The sequence below is a fragment of the Rhea americana genome, unplaced genomic scaffold (genome assembly GCF_003343005.1).
Source record: "Rhea americana isolate MKP2758 unplaced genomic scaffold, rheAme1 scaffold_2, whole genome shotgun sequence".
Lineage (NCBI taxonomy): Eukaryota > Metazoa > Chordata > Aves > Rheiformes > Rheidae > Rhea > Rhea americana.
This window is the reverse complement of record NW_028186149.1, coordinates 85,489-106,789: the sequence shown is the minus strand read 5'-3', so window position 1 is coordinate 106,789 and position 21,301 is coordinate 85,489. Positions and strand designations below refer to the sequence as shown.

Below are 21,301 nucleotides of genomic sequence, written 5' to 3'. Positions count from 1 at the left end.
CTGTGTGTGCATATATATGCATATCACATATACTATCTCACACATCCTTTGCTTTTGCATATGCTTTCTAAACTGTAGTCTATGCATTGCTTCTTTTTTCAGCTGAACTTTTTCTCCTAGCAAGCAACAGCTGAGGTGTGGTTGCTAACATCGAAAGGTTGATGTAAACATTAACAAATTAACTTGGGCAGGAGGTGTACTAAGTAAGGGCAGTAGGGTGAACCTTTGTTCAAGCGCCGCAGTGCGTGACACCACTTCCCCAGCTGAGCGATCCTGAGCATAACCAGCGAAGGGTGGAGCAGCCGCCTCCAGCGCCCCCACAGAGGAGGGACAAAAGAAATCATAATTCAGGGTGCACTTAAAAATGTTGAGGAGCACTGGCCTGTATATAATGCCTGTGCAAAGAATACAGAAATCCAAAAGGGCTTGGAAAGGCAAGTGCAGTACTTCTAAAGTCTTGGCATGGAAAGAGCTCAGTGAACTGGGTGCAGCTTCCTTCACCTGCCGCAGAAGGATGAAGAGCTGAGTCAGCTCTGCTGGGATCTGAACTGTGATCCCAGACGTTTCAAGCTCTGCTATTAGTCTACAGACCTTACTTTATACAGAAACCTGGCGGTAGAACTATGCTTTTCATCAGATTACACTGGCCTTTCAGTACATACATGAGAGTATCTCCATCATTTAGTCTAGTGAATGTTTCTTTCTTTTTTTTTTTCTTTTTCTTTTTTTTTCATGATACTTCAAACCTTGCACAAGGAACCTTTTGAGGTTATTTCTTTATTTTTTGTTGTATCTCCTTTTAAAACTGTTTGTAATTAACTTGGGAAACAATATTCCTCCTATTGCCTGCCTGCCTTGAAAGCAGTGATATCCCAGAGCAAACAGCACTCTCACAAAATGAGCATTGCTCGTACTTGAATGGTAACTTGGCATGTRCCATGGGCTGTCTGGTCTCAGTTCCAAGAGAGGAGAAACACCCTGGAACTGTTAAGTAATTCCCTCGGATGAGACCAAAGCATTTTTCTCTACAGAGCACTGACTGGGCTCTTGTGGAACGGGCAGCACAGGAAAGTTGCTTCTCTCGGGCGGTGGTGGAGTACCCAGCGGTTGCCCTTCGTCCCCTGCCCCTGAGCTGCATCGTAACTCTTTGCTCTCGCTATAGCCTCTGGGAGTGCTGGAAAACAGAATCTGCCCGGTGCTTCTTGTAGCCTTTAAACACACAGTGACACAGTCGCACAGAAATTTCCCGTGGCACTTTGAAGTGGTTTATGCTGATATAAAAGGATTTTTTTAGAAAGTTGTATACATAGCATGCAGATGGGGGGGAGTGCATGGAAAGAATAAATTTCTGCAAACTTCAGTATATATTGAGACATTTCTGTTGCTTGTATAATGCCTAGAAAAGAAGCCTGAATCATTATAATCTGWTTAGGATATATATACAACCTATTACATCCACATTGAAGGTTTCAGTTGTGCTGCCCTCTTATTGTACCTCTTAAYCACTTGTTAACCACTTGTATTTTAATCCATTAATTCAGCTAACACGGTAGTTATCTGCATGAAAAATTACTTACTTTTTGCCACTTTTTCTCTCAGGAAGGCTCCACTAAGTCCTTTGGAGACTTGACTCCCTCTGTCTCCTTCCCMGTTTCTCTCCACGTTACTCGTCTCACCTTCATGAGCACCTTATGTTATGGTAACGATCCCTGCAGGGGAGGCGAGTTGGACTCTGCTCCCTCCGGAGACATCGARACATCGGAGCTATCAGAAGAGCTTGCTGCCAGCTGCAAGGCGCTCCTCCAGCCCTAGAGGTGAGTAAATGTTTCCCTGTAGGTCAGCTATCTCCAGTGAGAGGAAGCAGGTCTGGCTGATTGGCCTTGACAGTGGTCAGACCTGGTTGAGTTGTGAAGCAGAATTCTATGGATATGAATATGCTTAAAAAAAAATGGGTTTCTCTTTTGGAGAGGGAAACATTTCAAGGGTTTGTCTTATGTCAAGGCATTGCAGCGCTGCTGGCCCTAGTGTTATGACTTAAATTCTCTCAAAATCTTGAGATTAATCTGAAAATCAAAATTTTAAAGAATCTAGCTGTGAATTTTTTGGTCAATATTTTGTTTGTTAAACCCCCTTTGAGAGAGAGGTCATGAGTATTAGCACCATACTGTCTCCTAAATAAATGGTGAGGTTTAGCTATGTTAAGAAATTCCCATTTCCACATCTGTCTACTTGTCCTCTGAGGTCAGCTTCCATCAGTTTTATTCCTATTTCCTAAATCATCTATATCCCCATTTACTTTTGCTTCTGCAGGCCTTCATATGCATATTCTTAATGTCCCCTTCAGTCTTGCAAGGCAGGTGGAGGATGCCTCATGTATTTACTATTTTCTCAGACTGAGTGCTTAGAAAAACTTTTTTGGGTGAAACTTTCATTAAAATTTTTTCTTGAAAGTATTGCAAACTTGCAGCTGAAAAGGAAGTGTTAGAAAACTAACATCACAAAACAGGACTACATTAGTCCTAGTGACTACTAGTGACATTTTGTTGTCTTCATGTTGGTAGATATAATAATTCCTATCATAAAACTGCCATAGGCATAAATTCACCGAAACCCTTCAGTGTGTGGTGTGACTTACACATATGCTTTATTTTAAGTAAATATTTAAGTATTTTGCTGCCTCAGGGATATAATAAATAAAATAACTCAAGGACTATGAAGCCAGAGAAAAGGCTCTCATTGATGTAAAATGGATGTTGAATCTATTTTCTGCTGTATCAAACAAGGTTTTCCAGAAGAAAATGRGGTTGTTGCTCTGACTTCAGAAGTATTGTGTGCTTATAGGTAAATGAATGGCATGTGTTTTTCTAAAATACCATATATTTATTGCTTTAAAGCCAGTCATGTTTCTTTTCTTCGTATGGATATTTCAATTGCTTTTGGCTTACTTACCTGCCTGAGGAGGGTGATCACAGTGCAGACCCTTTCCTTTTACATACCCAGGCACATTATCTAGAAAATCGGAGAATGGATTGACTGCATTTTACGATATTACAAGTTTGCAGGATGTGAATTAAAGCTTTGGAAATGGCTCTACAAATGATGTAAGTTCAGTTTCATTATTTTATATCAGGTGATTGCTAAACGTCRTACTGTTGTTATATTTAGATGGTTCCATTGTAAATACTTTGCTAATTTTAACAACTCATCGTGTAAGCAACTGCAATAAAATTTAGTGTGAGAAGTGTTTCTTATCATCATGAAAAATTTTCAGTGTTATTGTCAGTAATATTTTAACCTCATACATTTGTATGGTATTTATTTAGCAATTACTATTTCTATTTAATCAAAATAAGAGTGTGCTTCTATATTTGGGTTGTTGTTTTTAATTGTATGACAGTGGCTTTACAAGTCTCTCATGATATCATTTTCTAAGAATTTTTATTCCTTATCTGTTGTTCTCCATGCTACGTTTTTCACCTACCAAAAACCTTCCTATGAGTATGTTTCATTCTCACAAGCTTGTCCTCTTCCATTTTGGTTGCTGTGTACTGGTCCAGGTACAACACAAATGGACTTTTGCCACAACTGAAGGATGTACCTTTTCCAAGYGTGTTAGTGGGTTTTGCAGATGAAAGTATCATCTTAACAAAGGCTTATCTACAAACTATGTCAACATGAACTAACTCTTAGAAGAGACTTTTCAAATTAGCAAAGAAAGTCAGGAACACATTTCCAAATGGAAAATGCTTGCATTTTAGCGTTAAAAAAAAATCTTGAAGCTAACATTCTTATCTGTACAGTATCTTAAACTGTATAGAAAAAAATCAGTTAGCCAGTTGAATTTGTGCTTTTGAAGACCTTAGCTTTCTTTGAAAATCTCCCCTTCTGATCTTGGTTATCTTTCTAAATAATCTTGTTTAAAGCAGGGCCTGTGTTGTTATGGAAGTATACATGAAAGCAGGTGTCTGTGTGCGTAAATAAATACGCTATAACTTTATACCTTCCATGATACAGAAGAATTAACCAGGAATAAAAACACCTTGAAAAAGAATCACAGAGAAATAAAACTATTACACAAACTCTGGAAAATAACAAGGGATGACAATGCAGTTCTTTGGAGTACTTGCAATTGAATTTTAGATAACTTTGTTTTGCCTCTCACAGAAACCTCATCTTAGAAGGCTAAAAGTTCTGTGCAGAGCAGCTGGAATTAGTTAAATACTGGAACCACTGCTGATTTGGTTGCATCTTCCAACATGACCAATCCTCAGTAAGTACTATATGATGAAAGTTTTAAGTYGTTTTAAGTACAATGGAACAATTCGTACTTATTGTATGTTGTTGTGGCACCAAGAGATTCCGTCAGTATTACTGAAAGGAAAACTTGATATTTTGAATGGGAGCAGTAGGATTTGGTAGGTTATCTAAAGACTGTGAATTAGCCCCAAAACTGAATACAGTGAACATTGCAGATGTACTAAGAATAGCTAGTGGCTGAGAAATCAGTGTTTTCAGACCTGTTGGCRTTTTTTCTTTCCTGTTACCAAACCTGTCTCAAAACTATTTTGCCAACACTGTTCTGTTTGTTTGTTTTTCTTTTCAGTCACTTCAGTCTGTCTGTTACTTAGACTAAGAATACAGAAGTTAAATGCTGATGGGAGGGGGAATGCTGCACCAACCTGTTTTCTGGTTTCCTCAGTACTACTAGAAATTGGACCATTGTGCACTCTTCCACGCAAGAGCAGACCAACTCGGCTTAAGCTTGTAAAGGGAAAGTTCCACAGGATGGCATATGACTGCACTAAAATTGAAAACCAAAGAAGGAAAAGTCTGTCTAAAATTAGCTCCTCCCTATGGCCTTCTGATTTCCAACTGTTTACAGACAAATACATTTCTCTTGGAAATGAYAAGAATTTCAATACTTATCTGTTACTAATTAGACAAAGAATGAAATAAAATAAGCTTTAGGTCATCTAAATAGTAGTGCTTACCTCTACTTTCTGCCACTGTATGATGCAGTCACAGCCTTTCCCTGCCAGATACTTGAGTTATAACAGCATTTTCAGATTTTTAAAGTGACTTTCTTTTGTGATTGTGGCAGCAGTTAGCTCTTTTTAATTTAGGAATAATGTTTTCCATCCAAAAGGGATAATCTAATGGTTAGGCTCTGAGCAATAGAGTCTTTCTCTACCTCTTTCACATAGAATTTTATCTCCTCCGCCCAGATCCTTGGACTTACAAAATAGATGAGTTAGTCAAGAATCTTCTGAATTATTCATTTTCTTCTGAAAAAATGAACAGTTATTCGGGTTGCTTGAATAGCTGGAAGATTTTAATAAGCTTCTTTAAAACAAAATCACTTGTGCAATTTTTGCAGTCAAATAAAAAAGGGAAGTTGGGTGCTAAGGACTTTTTAATTATATCCCTAAGGAAAAAGAATATGTTCACACTTGCTGTTGAAAACCTCTGAAAAGTAGCCTGGGATTTCTTCAGAAGTTAACAAGCACCCTTGGATGAAAGCTAGAGGGGTTTATTCTTGCACCTACTCTGAATCAAAGGGAGCAAGCAGTGTTCACTGGGGATTGCAAAGGATCAGTCCCTGCTGGGACTTGACAAGCAAACTCTCTCCTGTAATGAAGTTATCTTTGGTGTACACTAGATAATATGCTAACTGATAAGACTTTGAGTTTCTAGGTAACTACTGTCTTACTATAAATGAGGGAGACACGTGCATAGTCAGGCTCTGTTTTTACATGCATGAGTTCCTATTAAATGTTAGTGGGCCTGTCCAGAATTAGAAGCAAGCTGTGCCTATGGATAGTTACGATAATATTTCTAGATGAGTCCATAATTCTTCAGAACCCTTGTTCTTCTTTTGGAATTACTTTGAAATAACTCGGTGCGGAATGACCCTTTCTGGTTGAATGAAACCAAGTCAGCATCCGTCAGAGCTGTTTGAACATTGACCCACACTGGAAGAGGAGTCAAACTCCATCCTTTTAATTAACAGTTGATTTRTGTATGATGAATAAGAAGCTTAACTGTTCATTGCTCATCAATCTAAGCTACAAAGCAGTGAGATTTTAGTTGGCATAGTTACATGCCTTTTTTCTGTTGATGTTTTTGTCTGTTTTGCACAAATATTTTGCTGCTGAGTTCATAGTTTGTTTCTGCATTTGTTTGTTTATAATACAGCCATTTATATTTAGTACTTTTGAAGGAACTTTGGCAGAGTATTTGAATGGATTTGGGTTAGACATCACCTCTCTCAATGACCTTGCAACAGCTTTTTAAGTCGTCTTTTCAGGATTCTGTGAAGTTCTTGTCTCTCTCTTATTTTTCCTAATTCATTTATTTATTTGTTAGTTAGTTAAATAATTTTTGTGTGTGTGGAGAGATACAGAAAAGTGTTTTTTTTTTTCTTATTTTATTTTCAGGCCTGCAATAGAAGGTGGTGTTTCAGAAGTTGAAATAATTTCACAACAAGTGGAAGAAGAGACCAAAAGCATTGCTCCTGTACAACTTGTTAATTTTGCTTATCGAGATCTACCCTTAGCTGCACTTGATCTATCTGTGGCTGGGTCCCAGCTTTTGTCAAATTTGGATGAAGAATACCAAAGAGAAGGGTAAGTATGAAGGACACAGTTTTGTTTTATAGATTTATCTTAAAGAAATTTCATAACCTGTAAAAGAGAAAACCTTGAGATGGAGAGGTGCAGCCACTTGTCCTCAAACTCATTTTAAAAGCACTACCACAGAATGGAAATGACTTTTCTGATGTAACTATTTCAAGCTGGTGTTGTAATTAAGTAMTTTCTGTCTGCCCTGTGTTGAAGCCTAGTGTCAGACAGGGAAAACTAGACCAAGACTCTAGCCTGTCAGACAGGCAGAATGGCCTGGTGAAAGCTCTGTKTAAAAGGTCTTTCAGGAGAGTTTCAGGATAACAGGTGGTTAGTTACTGTGATTCTTTTTACATATATATGCATCTCCTGATGAAGAGATAATGTTTAATACTCTAGCCTCCTGCTTCCTGGACAGGATATATGCTTTTCACAGAATAATTTGTGTTGTGTAATTTGCTTGTATGAGACCATTGTCTTTGAGAATGTGTATGCACATTACTCCTGTTTTCATAGAACATCTGTTCCATGTTTGTTGGAATAAAACATACAAATGAGACTCATGATATCTGCTCAAACATAGCCCAGTGTCAGATTAGGTGGCATGGTTGTTCTACAGGACATCAGAAGTCATCCTTCTGCCCTGTTCAGCCTTCATGTGGGTGTAAGTGCACTCCTGTGCCCAGTTTTCCATGAAAGTTTTGGGTCAGCTGGTGACGATCTAGGGGAATGAGAATGATTCAGAAATGAATGAGATGCTCAGAAAACCTGCTATAGAGGAGTGATTGAAATAACTGTGTTTGTTTCACAGAGTACTTTGAAAGGAACTTATCATAAGACACTYCTCAGTGAGGAAGAGAGTAGTCTGTTCTCTATCTCCATGGTGTTTAGGACAGGAAATAAAGAGCTTAAATTGCAGCTGGGACAGACTACTGGTGTGCATGGACATGGCCTGGATAGCAGTCCGTAGACATCTTTCAGAAGACAGATTTGTGAAGAATTATAAAAATACAGTTTAACATCCCTTGGGACAGAGACTAGGTGACCACTTGTGCTTAACCCCTCTGATTTTCTGATTCTTGTTCCACTTTGTGTTGCACTGAATTCATATATACACCATTTTCAGTAAGATCCCTCTAAAAGCACTTCACAGTAAATCATGCAGAGCTCTCATGATGAAGACATAAAAAGGCTTTATATAAGCCTCCAATTATTAACAGCTGAGTATATTTTAACCTGTGCTCAGAGATCAGCAAGGACCAACTTGATCTCTGCTCAGCAGTTATTCTGTATGGCAGTCAGGAAGCACTGTGTGGGGAAAGCTCTTGCCTCCTTTAATTTCTTTCCAAATTGGACTTTGTGAGACATCTCCAGAAAGCTGTTACTTCAAACAAGAGGAAGGAAATACATTTCAATTAGGTTATATAAGTATGGTACAACTGTAACATAAAATAACCTGCATAGCAAAAGAGGCACTTTAGAATTAATTTGAGTATGCAGGTGTAACCCTCAGGCTATTTTGGTGCTGGATGAATACCAATTTAGTTCAAATGTGCATTTTCATAGATTTTATGATCTGAAATTTCATTCTTCACAATGCCGAAGTCCAGATCTCTCATTGTGACCATTTGAGCAGCTTTTCAGTCTAAGCATGGAAGCAGAGTTGACATTCTTTTCCTCAGCAGAGATCTCTTCCTTCACCCAGATTTCTCTTCTGGCTTTATCTGTCTGAATGGAAATAAGGAAATACTGCATAGACTGCCCAGCTGCAAAGGGGATTCTCTGAAGAAGATTTGGAGCTTTAGTTTGTCTTGGTGCATCTTGGCTGAGTATGTTCAGCTGAATCCCAGGACTGCATCTGCAACTGATGTCTTAAGAAATTCAGGAGCAGAGCTGAGCAGTAAAAGGCCCCATAGCACCTTGTGGGTTGTTTGGGAATGTGGCTGATTTTGTGAGAGTGATGTGATTTCTTTCTTGTGGCCTTATTTAGATGTGACTGACTCTGTTCTTTTCCACCTCAGTAAGAAGGAGATACGGTGTTTGGGATCAGTTTGGTACAAGAACAACCAGCTACATCTCCCTCCTGTGTGTGGAGAGAAGGATGTGGGAAGGGCAGTGGCAGGAGGTGGCAGAAAGTGTCTAAGCCCCTGTAGCTTCTGCCAGCGTCCATGTTCCTAACTGTGAAGCCCTGTCACCCCAATGCCTTCCTTCATGTTGCAGAGGGAGATACCAGAAGATACTGCTAATGCTAGTGAGTGCTGAAAGTTGACATAATACTCATTTTCCTCTCCTTRTCAGCCTGCCTTTTTTTTGCGAACTTGTAAGGGCTGCCTACTATATTTCGAGGGTTGCCTGCTTTTGTCTGAGAATTTCAGGAAAGGTGCCAACTTGTATGAGCTGTGTATATTTGATACATCTATGTTGGACTAGATCTGTAGCTGATCCAGATAAGCTATAGCTTTTGTAATTTCAGGGCTCAGCAGCAGGAAGGTCTGGCAGGTCCTTGCTCCCTGGGAAGAAGTAATAGAAGAACAGTAGGTTCTTGGAAAATCCTGATTTGTTGTCACGATCTGTCCATGACCCTACTCTATTAGACTGCTATGATTTTCACTTCCCTACTGTCTGGGATACTGTTTCCAGTTCCTGATGTGGGTTGCCATGCTTGGTCGCTAGTAACTCTCAATCTCCATGCATCAGTCCATAGAGCAACAAGAAGGACATCAGACTACAGATGAAGCAGGAGTCAGTAAAGGAGCCTCTGATTTTATGGTTTGATTGTGTGTTCCCCAACCCTTTCCTCTTTAGCTTTCATTCGTTAACGCCAGAAGGTGTTCAGTGTGTGCCAGTCCAAACCCAAGTGCAAATTTCACCTTATTGGTAAAGGACAGCAGGGGAGTTTTTTGTTTAATCTGAGAGAGAGTTTCTATCAGGAAACAAGCCATTAATAAGCAACCAGGCACAGGTGGGTGGTAGCTCAGCCCTTTTACTGTGCCTGAAAACTCTCAGATGGCACCAGGCTAGCTGCTACTCTCAGCAAAAAAAAAAAAAAAAAAAAAAAGGGGGGGGGGAGGGAATTGGTCTGTCATTTGTTGAACTGGCATTCCTGCAGCTTTAAAGATACTGGAATAAAAATCTTTATTTCGTGCCCTTTGATAGGGCTTTGCTCCATCTTATCAAATGCTTAGGGCAGTCAGTTCCCAGCTCTCTCTTGATGTTGTTAAGGGAGTTTTGTGGCAAGTCTGAGCTATTTTTGTCAGAAATTCAGTTTACAATGCTGATCCCTGTGCTAAGCAACAAAGARGACTGCAGACTAGATGGATATAAAGCGAGTCCCTGAAGTACATCTGCAAGATTGGCAGTAGTGAAAGGGTGAGGAGGCAAGAAAACCCTTCCTCTGTTCTCCCAGAAATCCTCGTGTAAACCACAAACCCTGGCTTCTCCTAATGTGGATTGAACAAGAATTCTTTTCTCTATATATACTTCTCAGATAAGGAAAGTACCAAGATTTGCATGATGAAAATTGTGTAGTTTGTATGGAATTTGCAGCGAGAAATGTTTTCATTCATTGTAAATCATGTAGGTGGGCTGCTATCACCTTCTTTGTACTGAAAAAGAGTAAGGTGCCTGTGATCTCTGCATATCACAGTGAGTGAGATGAGAGGTTGCTGCATCTGGCAGCATTGTAATGGAGCAGTAGATCTTACCCTTCAGAAAAAGGGTATTTTCTGATAAATACAAACAATATATAATTAAAACTTTTTGAGTTTTATATGATTATAGCAATCTACATATATAAAGATACATCTCTTCTGCCTAGAGGAGCACTGTGAAGCAATAGTAGCCTCGTTCTCAGAACCAGTATAAGTGTGATGCTAATGACTTAATTAGTCGTGCTGATCTGCCCTGCAGTCAACTTGTTAGAAGTCCCCTTAGATATCCCTGTATGGTGCTGTGCTCCATGCCTAGACATTGCAGAAGCGATTGAGGCATATGCCAGAGACATGTGGATGAAAAGTAAGTTCATTCGAAACATGTGCCTGGGTACTTAGGAGAACATGTAATGCACACTTCTAAACATATCTGTACCAGATTAGGAGATACTCTTGTACATAAAGTAGCAGCAAAGCAGATGATTTTGTCTGCGTCTCTGAATTTATTTGGGAGTCTCTGTTTGCACTAAACTCAGTTTGTATGAAAAGAATATGTAAACATTTCTTTAAGGAGACTGATCTCTCGAAGTTAAGAAGCTTTTTAAATTTTAACCTTAGCTCCCACTGCCACTCTAAATTTCTTTTTTCTAGTCAAGTTTTCTGTTTTACAAAAAGAATGCTTTCTCTCTGCCATCAATGACCAACAAAAATGATTGGAAAACATTGGGAAATTTGCCTCATGCAGAAAGTTGTGTGTGCTATAAACAAATGGGGAGAGGGAAAAATCTCTCCCCATATTTTCTTTAGATTCCAATTTGGAGATATTATTCATAATAAATTATAAGATGCATGATAGACTGGGTRGGCATTTTGGTGAAGAAATACATACTGGACAGCAAGCTTCTGTCTTGATAAAGATCTGTGTTTGATAGGGGTAGAAAGCAAGGGGAGAGAGCACAGTAGCTTTTAATTATTTGTTGTATTTGTTTTATATTGCTGCTCTTGAATTTTCCTCTGTTAAACATAAATTTGAAAGTTGAAGGTGCTTTAAACTAGCCTGTTTTACATCAACAGCTATAAAGGTTATGAGTTCCACACAGTTAATATGACTCAGTTGACATTAGCTGTAAATAGTCACACCATTGTAATTTAGTCATTTATGATCATCTGTTCATAGCCTTAGATTTGCTTGGTTGGAGGCTGGCTAGAAAGTGAATTAAACTGTAGGAATACCTGCAAAAAGAAAGCTGCAGGAAGGATATAGAGAGAGATAAAGAAGAAGGAAAAATAAAACTTAACAGAGAYGTGTAGAGATTCAAAAGTTAACGCACAAAAGAATCCTTAGAGCTTTTCGTTTCAAATTGGTTRCAGCCCTTCACTGATGAAAGTATTCATCCACCCTGGGAGAAAAGGATGTCTATTCCTTCAATCTGTCCTTTGTAATTGTGTCAGATAGATGCCATAGTTCTGGTATTCATATTCATCTTTCAGTTTTTATTTTGATCTCTCTGGGGTATTTTACTTGTATTATCTGTAAATCTGTAAGATTTAAAGGTACTTTAACCAAATGGACTAGAACAGACTAAGTTTCTGCTTTTTTCATCTTTATCTGGAGCGATATTCAAATACTCAAAATACAGTCTCCTTTCTGAAAAGTTTGGTGCACCTCATGCAGATCCGTGACCATACCGGGTTGATACATGGTGAATAATCAAGTCCAAGCTACAGATTTGTGCAAAGGTTTTGGATGGATGGCAGAACTGTTCCCTATAGTGAGCAAGTTCCATGTATTTGCACATGTGACTTTAAACTTATTTTTAGCAGCCAGCCGCAGTCTGAATCCAGAAAGATTTAAAAAAAAAATCTTAACAGTATATAGCGAGYGAGGCTGTAATGCTGATTTGTTCTTTGTGCAATACTATATCACTGCTATTCTCTGTGCTCTGGTCTGTAACTAAGACCTGCACTGCAGCAGAAAAGGGACATTCAGCACTACCAAATCTGGGAGGTGACCAACTCTTTGCTAGAGAACACGTGAAACATTGGATTATATTACAAGGATGCTCCATGGTTTAGAAACCTTTTTTCTAATACAGATCGTTTATAACATTTATCCTTGTAAAATGTTGTTCTCCAGAATAGCTCATTTCTTTCTATATCCTAGTATTTAAATCCTCGGAGATTATCTACCTCATAATGTCCATCTAACATGTTTTATCGGTAACACCAATTGATGGAGGGAGTGCTGCTACAAGTAAAAAWGAAATTGATTTTCTAGCTCAGTTTTTTTTCAAACTTTTCTGATTTGTTGATCTTTTTTCTCCCCCCTCTCCCCCCAAAAAATCTGATTTTCTTTGCTACTTTCTGTGGATAGAGGTGTAATAGAAGTAGCAAATTATTTTTCTGGAGAGTGGAAATGATGTGGGCCTAATTTATTTGGCTCAACATCAGACATAATTGTTTAAGTTGGARAAAATGTGGCTTCACGCAAAAACGGAAAAATAAATAAAGGGGAAATGTGGAAAAGAGAAATGTTAGGTTGGAAAGAGAGTCCATGAAAAGGTCAGCTAAATGCTAAGTAGCAGTCTTAAAGCAAATCAGACATTAAGATTCATTAGGAAAGAAACAGAGAATAAAACAGAGGCCATCGTTGTGCCTCTATAAATGCAGACTTTGCCCACATCTTGAACTCAAGTGTAGTTCTGGTCCCTGTCAAAAAGAATATGGTAGATACAAAAGAACTGGAGAGGACTCAAAGGAAAAGCGTGATCAAAGGTGTGGTGCAATTTCGATTTGAGAAATAACCTTGGAAGGTAGGACTCTTCAGTCTGGAGAAGAGATGGCTCGTAGGAGATTTGATTGAGATTACAAAACCTGTGACAGAGAGAGGTTAAAATAAGGTCCAKTTTCCTCCCTCTCCCAGTATAAGTACTGGGGGCATTAAAAAATTAGAGCCAGGTTCAAAACAAACAAAAAGAGGTAGTTCTTTACAAAGTTGKTAGTAGATCCATGGAACTACTTGCTAGAGCATATGTGGCTGCTAGTAGCTTATCTGGCCTTAGGGGAGACTGGACAAGTTTGTGGAAGAGAAGTTCGTTGGAGGTTTCTAAAAATCCTCGAAACCCCATCTGGTTCCAGAGTCCCTGAGCTGAAAATAGTTGGATGCTGGGAGAGATTTAGAGGGAAGTAATATATTTGTCTTATTCTTGTTCATCTTYAGACATCTGCTTACAACCACTATTGGAGACAGGATACCGAGCCTTTGTTCTGACCTACTGTGCCTACTTTTGTTTCTTAAAGGTTGGTTTTGAGGATGGTGTTAGTATTTTAATAAAGACCTTAGCCTAAAATGTAAAAGCATGATAAGCAAATTTTCTAATGATAGGAATAATGCACCAGCTAATCTCAGGATATCTGTGAACAGTGAGATATAGACCTGTGAAGAAAGCACCTGGGCATGCAAATGCATCAAGTGGGCTACTTCAGCTAGAGATAGAGAAGCATTCGTGTAATTAAATTGATTCCAAAATATGTACAGCTCTGCCTGTATTCATATGCAGAAGGCACTACYGGGACGATTGGAGAAACGGAGTGTCTTTTTTTTTTTTTTTTTGCAAAAAGACTGGATTTCTTAAAGAAAGGAAATGAGGGGATGTCATTGTTTTGTATAAATGCATCAGGGACATAAACACTAGCAAGGGAGAGGAGCTAATTGAGCTGAAGAACAGTGCTGGCACATGAACCGATAGGTGTGAACTGGCTGTGTGTACATTTAAACTGAAAACTGGAACAATCTTTCCTACTGTTAGAGCAACAGAGTTCTGCAGCAGTTCTCCAAGAACAGTAAAGGGATTAGAAATTGTAAAGCTTGTAGATGAAAATGAGTTGAGGATGCCATCCATAGTTAAGCTTTTGTCATTAGTGTCACTGCAAATGAGCCTCTAGGAGAAATCCAGGACAGGGGTGCAAAGCTGCACCTCTTCCTCTGAGTTCCTCCAGGCCTCCAGCTGCTCCTTGTAGCCTCCTGTGAGGCTCCTGGCAGTTTTGCCATAACCAGATTTTATATTTTATTTAGCCTTTCTGTATTTCAGTCACTTCCTGGTCATGGCCTTTCTGCTCCTTCAGATAGTGATTTGGATCTCATCCATCGTTCTGTTTTCTAATTGTAGTCATCTTGTGAGATGCAAACACTTGCTGCTTAGCCAAAAAAAAAGGGCAGGGTAAAGTATAACACAAATTCTGATATCTGTTTGCAAGACCAGAAAATAGAAATAGTGACAGCTGTTAACAGCTTGAACAAATTGTTTGTAGTGTTTCCTTAGCAAAGAAATATGTTAAACCTTTCCCAGTTTTGCCTTAYGTTCTTTTCCAAGCTGTTTATTAATAAAACTAGCAGTCACGATGACAGATTGGCTTTCCAGAAAGCCATGTGTAAAAGAATCTTTAAAAAGAATTATTCCTGGTAAAATTCCACTGAATATATTTTAGTATCTTGTAATAAAACTTGGCAGTCCATATCATCATCAAGCAAAAAAATCTTATTCCAGTGCACTTACCTCACCCAGGCATTGTAAGGAAGGTAAATAATATTCCTATGGTATAGATGGAGTAACTGAGATACCTAAAGAATGTGTCCCAAGTCATACAGGAAGGTTGTCCCAGGTTGTATTTTACTTGTATCCTATATAATGGATGAGATCTACAGGCAATAGGTAGTCAGAACACCAAAAGAAGCTGTATTTGTTCTCTGAATAAAACGGAACGCTTTTAGAGTAAGGGAAGAAGTGTAAAAGTTAACTTTTCTTTTTTTGAAAGATTCGTATGGCTGTATTTCTAGTCTAAATTTCACGTAGCTTTGCAGTATTGCAGAGGACRTGGCTAGGATTTGGAAAAGTAAATTAAAACCTACATGAATGCCAGTAGGGAATTGTTTTTCCTCAAATACAGGATTTCTCACCTATTAAATAGATGAGCTTTCATACATCAGGAAAAGGAGATACTCTACTAAGACAGGAAACAGGCTTAAAGGAGATTGGTGCATTAGGAGCCAGTGTGGTTGGCATTTCAGTGGTATGTCAGTTTTAACTAAATATATTCCTAGTTAAATTACAATTCCTTTTATTATTTAAGTCCACCCTTCACAAGAGGTAAGAAGCAAAAAAAAGCAAGGCAAGAACAGGACTCTACTATATATGTACTACTCATAATACTGTGTAGGTAGCAGGGAATGAGCCAGGCAAGCAATCATCCAGTGCCTCATTTTTAGGGCACAGTGTGCTGATCCTTAGTGTTAGTGGATTCTGAAGACTTAGAAGAGGTCAAAGGACGGTATCTGCAAAGCAATCCGCATGGCAGTGATGTGAAAATGCTAATTACTGTCTCTTCACAGGACAAGTGTTAAACAAATGTACCTTAGTATAATAAGTTAAGATACAAAACTGRAGGTTGTTTTCCAGTGCTTAATTTTTAAACAATTCTGCAGTTTGGAAATCAATTTATATACTTTATTAGTGATACATAAGTGTAAACATGCAGATGCTCTGCAGTTTACCTCTTAAGAACATTGCTTTTCCAGTTATAAGCTGTTACTTTAATTCAGAAGCTTTTTGGAATCGGTGAAATATTGCCACTACAAAGACGGAAACAACTCCACATTCCTTAGCAGTTAGAGAGGTAATGACTAGATTGAATAAAGATTATCCTGGCTGTATGTAATGTCTACAGAGTATCACAATTGATTTATTCTTACTAGTTTGGTGTATTTTAAAATCTTGACTATATAGAGCTTTTAAAGAAATGTACGTAGGCCCTCTGCTGATCATTCTGAGAACAGGAAAGAGGAAAAACTACCCTGCAATACTTAAAAAGCTGGCAAAACACACCTTTTGGGAAAGGGGAGATAAATGTAAGAAGAGAGTAGAACCAAAAAGTTTTCTAATTAAACAAGGCCATTCCTTAGTGTTGTTTTTAGAAAAATCCTCCCCCCCCCACAAAAAAAAAAAAAAAAAGGAGGAGGAAAGAAAAGCAAAATAACAGCTGTAGTGAAGACAGGTTGTCCTGTTCTGAGATAGAGTAAAATAAAATCCCCTAAAAGATAAACTTGCTAAACGGCCTACCGCAATGCCTTTTTTGCTGATGTTTTAAAAATAGCTATTTTAAATCCAGTAAATCCTGTATTTTTGAGTTCATTAAAGTTGTTTCTTATTGCTATTTTTTTTCAGGCAGTTTTTGAGGAAAAACCAGCCTTGAATGCTTTTGTATTTTAGGCTTGAACCTTAATACAGTTAAGCTAAAGACAATTCCAGATAGTAACAATTGCCAAATCTTCTTTGAAGTTTAAAGTGTCAACAGAAAAGACCTTTCAGGGTCAGGTAATCAGGCAGCTCTGAGTACAAGTGTTTAACAGATACTCTCAATTTTGAGCAGCCACTTGACCATACCAAGTCTCTGAACACTGCTTAGCATCGCTTACCCACACTCAAAAATGAGGGGGAATTTCAGGGAATGTTTTGTGATGTTTTTCCAAGTGTTTGATTATAAAATGGGCTGAATTTAGAGCTGCTTATTTAGATTTGATCAGTATCATCTCTTCTTGTATACCATTGATTTCTGTGTATTGACATTTTAGTTAGACGGTGTGGTTACAGCAGCATGTAGAGGTGCAGCTCAGCTTCTGAAACCTAAGTTAATAAATCATGTGAGCTTTTTACATTGCAATACAAAGTGTCAGGTAAGCATCAACGTTATCAGAAATGGGCCAATATAGGAACGTAACAAAACATGATGGGAAATGATACAGTAAATATGTATCATAAAGTGAAACTATTAGGATTTTAGGAGAAAAAAATATAGAGTAAGTATCAGGATAGGCTTTATACTTCAGGATAGGCTTTATGCTTTTGAGCTCCATGCTGCTATTACTGCTATTACGAATATTTCCAAAAGACAAATTTGAAATTTTGCAAAACCCTTTTGAAAACCTGTATGTGCAACAGCACGGCATTTCCTGATTCACTAGCTGCCTTCTGGTCCTGGTAGCTGTAYTTAGCAGGAGTTGTTGCAGCTTCTGTCCCTGGAACATGCAGGTTTTCTTTTGAAACCCAAGTACAGGTTTTCCCTGAAGCTGCTGATTACTGAACTCTGACAGCTTGCACAGTAGTATACTGCCAGCTGCTAAGGGGAGTTTGGACCAAGGGTGGGACAGAAATTTCTGCAGAAGTTCAAAGCTGTTGATAGGTAGTTGGGAGTTGCAGTGAATGAGCTGCACTATTGATTGGAGAGGGGTTGTTAACTAATACTAAAACTGGTTATAGCAAATTTTGCTGCAGAGCCAAGCCGAGCTGTGTCTTAAATTTCATCGCTAATGAGAACACCTACTGGAAAATAYTAAGTTACTGTGGACCAGAATTTCAGCAGTTGTTATCACATGATGTTGAGATAATAGCTATGTGCTCTTTTAATTCTTGTCACAGTTCATTTGAATCTTTGAACTCAGTATCTGTATTACTGAAGCAGCCAAGGGCTTCATATGGTGCAGCTCACTTCACCATGCCTAGACCTTCCTTTTCCCCCAAAGCACAGTGACTCCATCCAAACTGTTGGGAGCAGTCCTTGCATGTGTTGTCTCACAAACCATGCTACCCCCGACCGTGGGAAAGTACCTGGCCTGWGTCAAAACCAGACTGGTGGAAGTTAGACAGAATGGTGAGATGGACAGCCTTGGCCAGTTGCTGGAGACTTTGACAGGCCTTGTATTTTCACTAGTATAGGCACAACCGTGGAGCTACYGAGCTTTTTCTTCAGCGTCTTCCAAACTCCTATGGGTCTTTTCCATGATGTTATGGACTAAAAGCTGCTGATAGAATTTGGCAGCTCTCGCCTGATTTGTCTGATACTAGAACAGGGATAAAGGCAGAAGACYATAGAACACCACACCAGAAGAACTCTTCAAAATCATCATTACGTTCTAACCTAATAGCAGAGTCCCTCTGTGCCTTGGTATCCACAGATAAATGATTGAAGCATATATGTCAAAATAAATACATGTGAAAGACTGTGAGGCAAGGAGAAAGTAGGAAAGGAAGCATGCATGAGAGATCAGGGCTGCGTTAGTCTGTGCTTTGGAAGACGCTCAGGATCTGGTAACCTCCGGAGGGTCTGAGAACCTCATTAGAGGAGAGAAACTTGAGCGAGATCCCCAGGGTGGAATTTCACCTCTGTTCTAGTAGCAATTAAGCATGCTTATTAAATCAGTCAGCACAACTGGCAGATGTACCTAGGATTTAATGCTGTACTGATTTGGAGAAGTGTCTGACCTTAGTAAAGAAACCAATAAAAGTGGATGCAAAGTCTTTATACATTATCAATGATTATATCCATAACAGCAGAGCTTGTCATTTCTAGTCCACTGCTTTTTAGCGCTTTTCCTTTTTCACTTCTTCTTCTTCTTCTTTTTCCCTCTTAATTTTATTTCCTTAGATCTAACTGGCTAAAACCGTGCTGTGGGAGACGAGCAGCTGTGTGGCAGGTATTTTTGCTCAGTGCAAGTCTCAACAGTTTCCTGGTAGCCTGTGTAGTATTGGTGGTGATTCTTCTGACTCTGGAACTCCTAATAGATATAAAGCTTCTCCAGTGTGAGTAGGAGGATTTTTTTTTTTTTTTTAGTTTTTGGTGAAATATAGGTTTAACTTGCTGGGAGGTTTTTGAAGAGGGGAGGTTGTTGGGGATTTTTTTTTCCTATCATTTGAATGATTACTAGGCTAGGAAAGAACTGTGTTTTTGTGGAACCCTGGTATAGTGAAATCGGCCCATGCCTATTTTTTTGCTGGCCAAATTCAGTATAGGACATTTTCAGAGGTTTTAAGCAGAGTATGCATGTAGGTTTCTGCGTATGTGTCATTAATACCTGAAGAGGTCTGTCCTTTAGGACAGCTACTCTGTATACACAAGAAAAAAGATCCTTTGTGCATGGTTAGTTTTCCTGACACTTGTCACGTGCATGTGGATAGATGCAAGTGAAGTATTTGCTAATGCACTTGGCGCTATCTTTAATTTACTTTGACTGAGATTGGTAGGAATTGAAATTATGTTTTTCTATTTTGTAATGCACTGAAACGATACAGATTTTCATTATACTTTGTTAATGTACTGTGAGTCAAATAACAGCTGAAATAGTTTTGCTCTATCTGAATTCACTCTACACAGGTTCCACAATGCAATTTTGAATGCTGTTATTTTGCTTCCTAATACATCTTTTCTTTTCCACTTCTTTTCCTCCATTCCCTTTTTTGCTTTGTATGATGCAAATCTTATGTGAACACAAATATCRACTATATTTTTTCCTCTGAGAAATGTTGAAGAACAATGTTTAGCACCTTCCTACAATCTCATATGTTTTGAAAGAGCAATAACGATGTTCAGACAATCCCAAAAATGCAAGAATATGTAGCCTGAATGAGTCACGGCCTTCTATCTCCTATAGGAGTTTCAAATTGAACAAGTGAATCATTTATTTTCTTGATTTGGCTACTGATACTAGTGGAATTATATTTCACTGTAAAGATTTAAGTATTATAACGTAAAAAGATTACTTTAAAGATATAGTGTTGGTAATTATGAAYGTTTTATAAGCCCTGTAAGACAAAATCACTGATTAAGCTGCCTTCCCCACACCATTGCTGATGCTTGCCCCAATCCACTTACACTTTTGTCTGACATACTGCTCTGAGCATAGCTACTCCATTACTCTTCTAATCTTGTACTTATTTTCTGCTGTCTCTGGTCATTTACCATTTTGGACTAAGAAACTCAGAATTTGGACAAAAATATAGTTTTCAAAAGTCAAGAATGCTAGTTGTGATCTATGTCCTTAAAAACTGGATGAGGAATAATCTTTCAAGTATATATACGGAGGAGCTACATCTTTCTGTTTAAGCATAAAGTTGTCACTTCTTGCAGAGCAAGAGTTTAAAGGCTGTTTCTTAGATTTTTAATGCAGTTTTGGAGATGGTCCTGTGGGATCACATGCCTGCTTACCATTTATTTTCTGAAGAGTCTTCTGAAGAATGTATGTTAGGGACTATTTCTCCTTTGTGTATCTGGTGTAAGTGGTATTTGTAAAAACTTCACACCTTCCACTGGATGCGTGAAATAGAGACGTGTGGTCAGGCTGGGAGATTTCACTGTTCAAAGGCTGCCCCTGCCCTGTGTGCATTTTCTCAGCACCTGAGAGGGAAGGACCCTTTCAGTTGTTTTGCTACTTTGCATTGTAAGTAATGCATCAACCCTCCACACTTCTCATTACTTCTTGTCCCCTGTAGCTAAATTCTTTGCAATCTATTTTAAGATTTTCTTATCTTAAATCAGATATAGGCTATGTTGGTGGGGCTGGTATAAGTAGTGTAGTTGTGCCATAGGAGGAAAAAACATCACTTACCTTAGGCTTTTAAAAAGCCATTAGGGTGTAATTATCTTTTTCAAAAATGTAATTAYAGTTTATAATGATTCCTTATTCTATATGAAATCAAGCAATGCATTAGGATATGTTACAGCACATCACTGCCAATTTTGTTCATAATAACAACTGCTAACCTGCATTATAGGTTGTAATTACTTAGGAAGTCTCTTCTGTGTGCAAAACTGTTTCATGAAAAGCCAGTCTTCTATGGCTGTGATATTTTGAGAGCATCATTTTCCTCTCATACTTTTAGCAAAGCAATTGCACTGTGCATTTCTCCCATGTTCAAAATGGTCAGTGCTGTGGATGGAGACCTCATTTGCAAACAGGTAGGTCATACAGATAAGAAAGGCTGAGACCTTTCAGGATATTTTAGCCCAAATTATATTTATGCTAGGATTTGAAACTCCAGAAAGCAGACTTATAAAAGGAACACTAATAACAGTAGTATTGTTCCAAGCTTTTTTTTTGTCCTATCTTCAAAGCTTTTCACATTCATTAGCCAAATAATTGCTTATTACCCTGTGATGCAAGGATTATCCATGTTTTGCAAATGGAGAAATAGATGTATATTA

General features: G+C 38.4%; 1 protein-coding gene across 3 annotated transcripts in view; it reads left to right on the top strand.

Moving 5' to 3' along the window:
* The window catches only part of TMEM266 (transmembrane protein 266), an 85,641-nt gene that overhangs the window by 21,943 nt on the left and 42,397 nt on the right, over nt 1–21,301 (top strand). For 2 of the 3 annotated variants that reach the window (XM_085303224.1, XM_085303225.1), the window contains exons 2-6: nt 1,600–1,814; nt 3,001–3,101; nt 4,165–4,270; nt 6,438–6,626; nt 18,749–18,903. In XM_085303224.1, the coding sequence (XP_085159350.1) occupies nt 4,257–4,270; nt 6,438–6,626; nt 18,749–18,903 (358 nt within the window). In that variant the 5' untranslated portion in view covers nt 1,600–1,814; nt 3,001–3,101; nt 4,165–4,256. The remainder of the gene's footprint in view (nt 1–1,599; nt 1,815–3,000; nt 3,102–4,164; nt 4,271–6,437; nt 6,627–18,748; nt 18,904–21,301) is intronic. The other variant, XM_085303226.1, reaches the window with a different exon arrangement.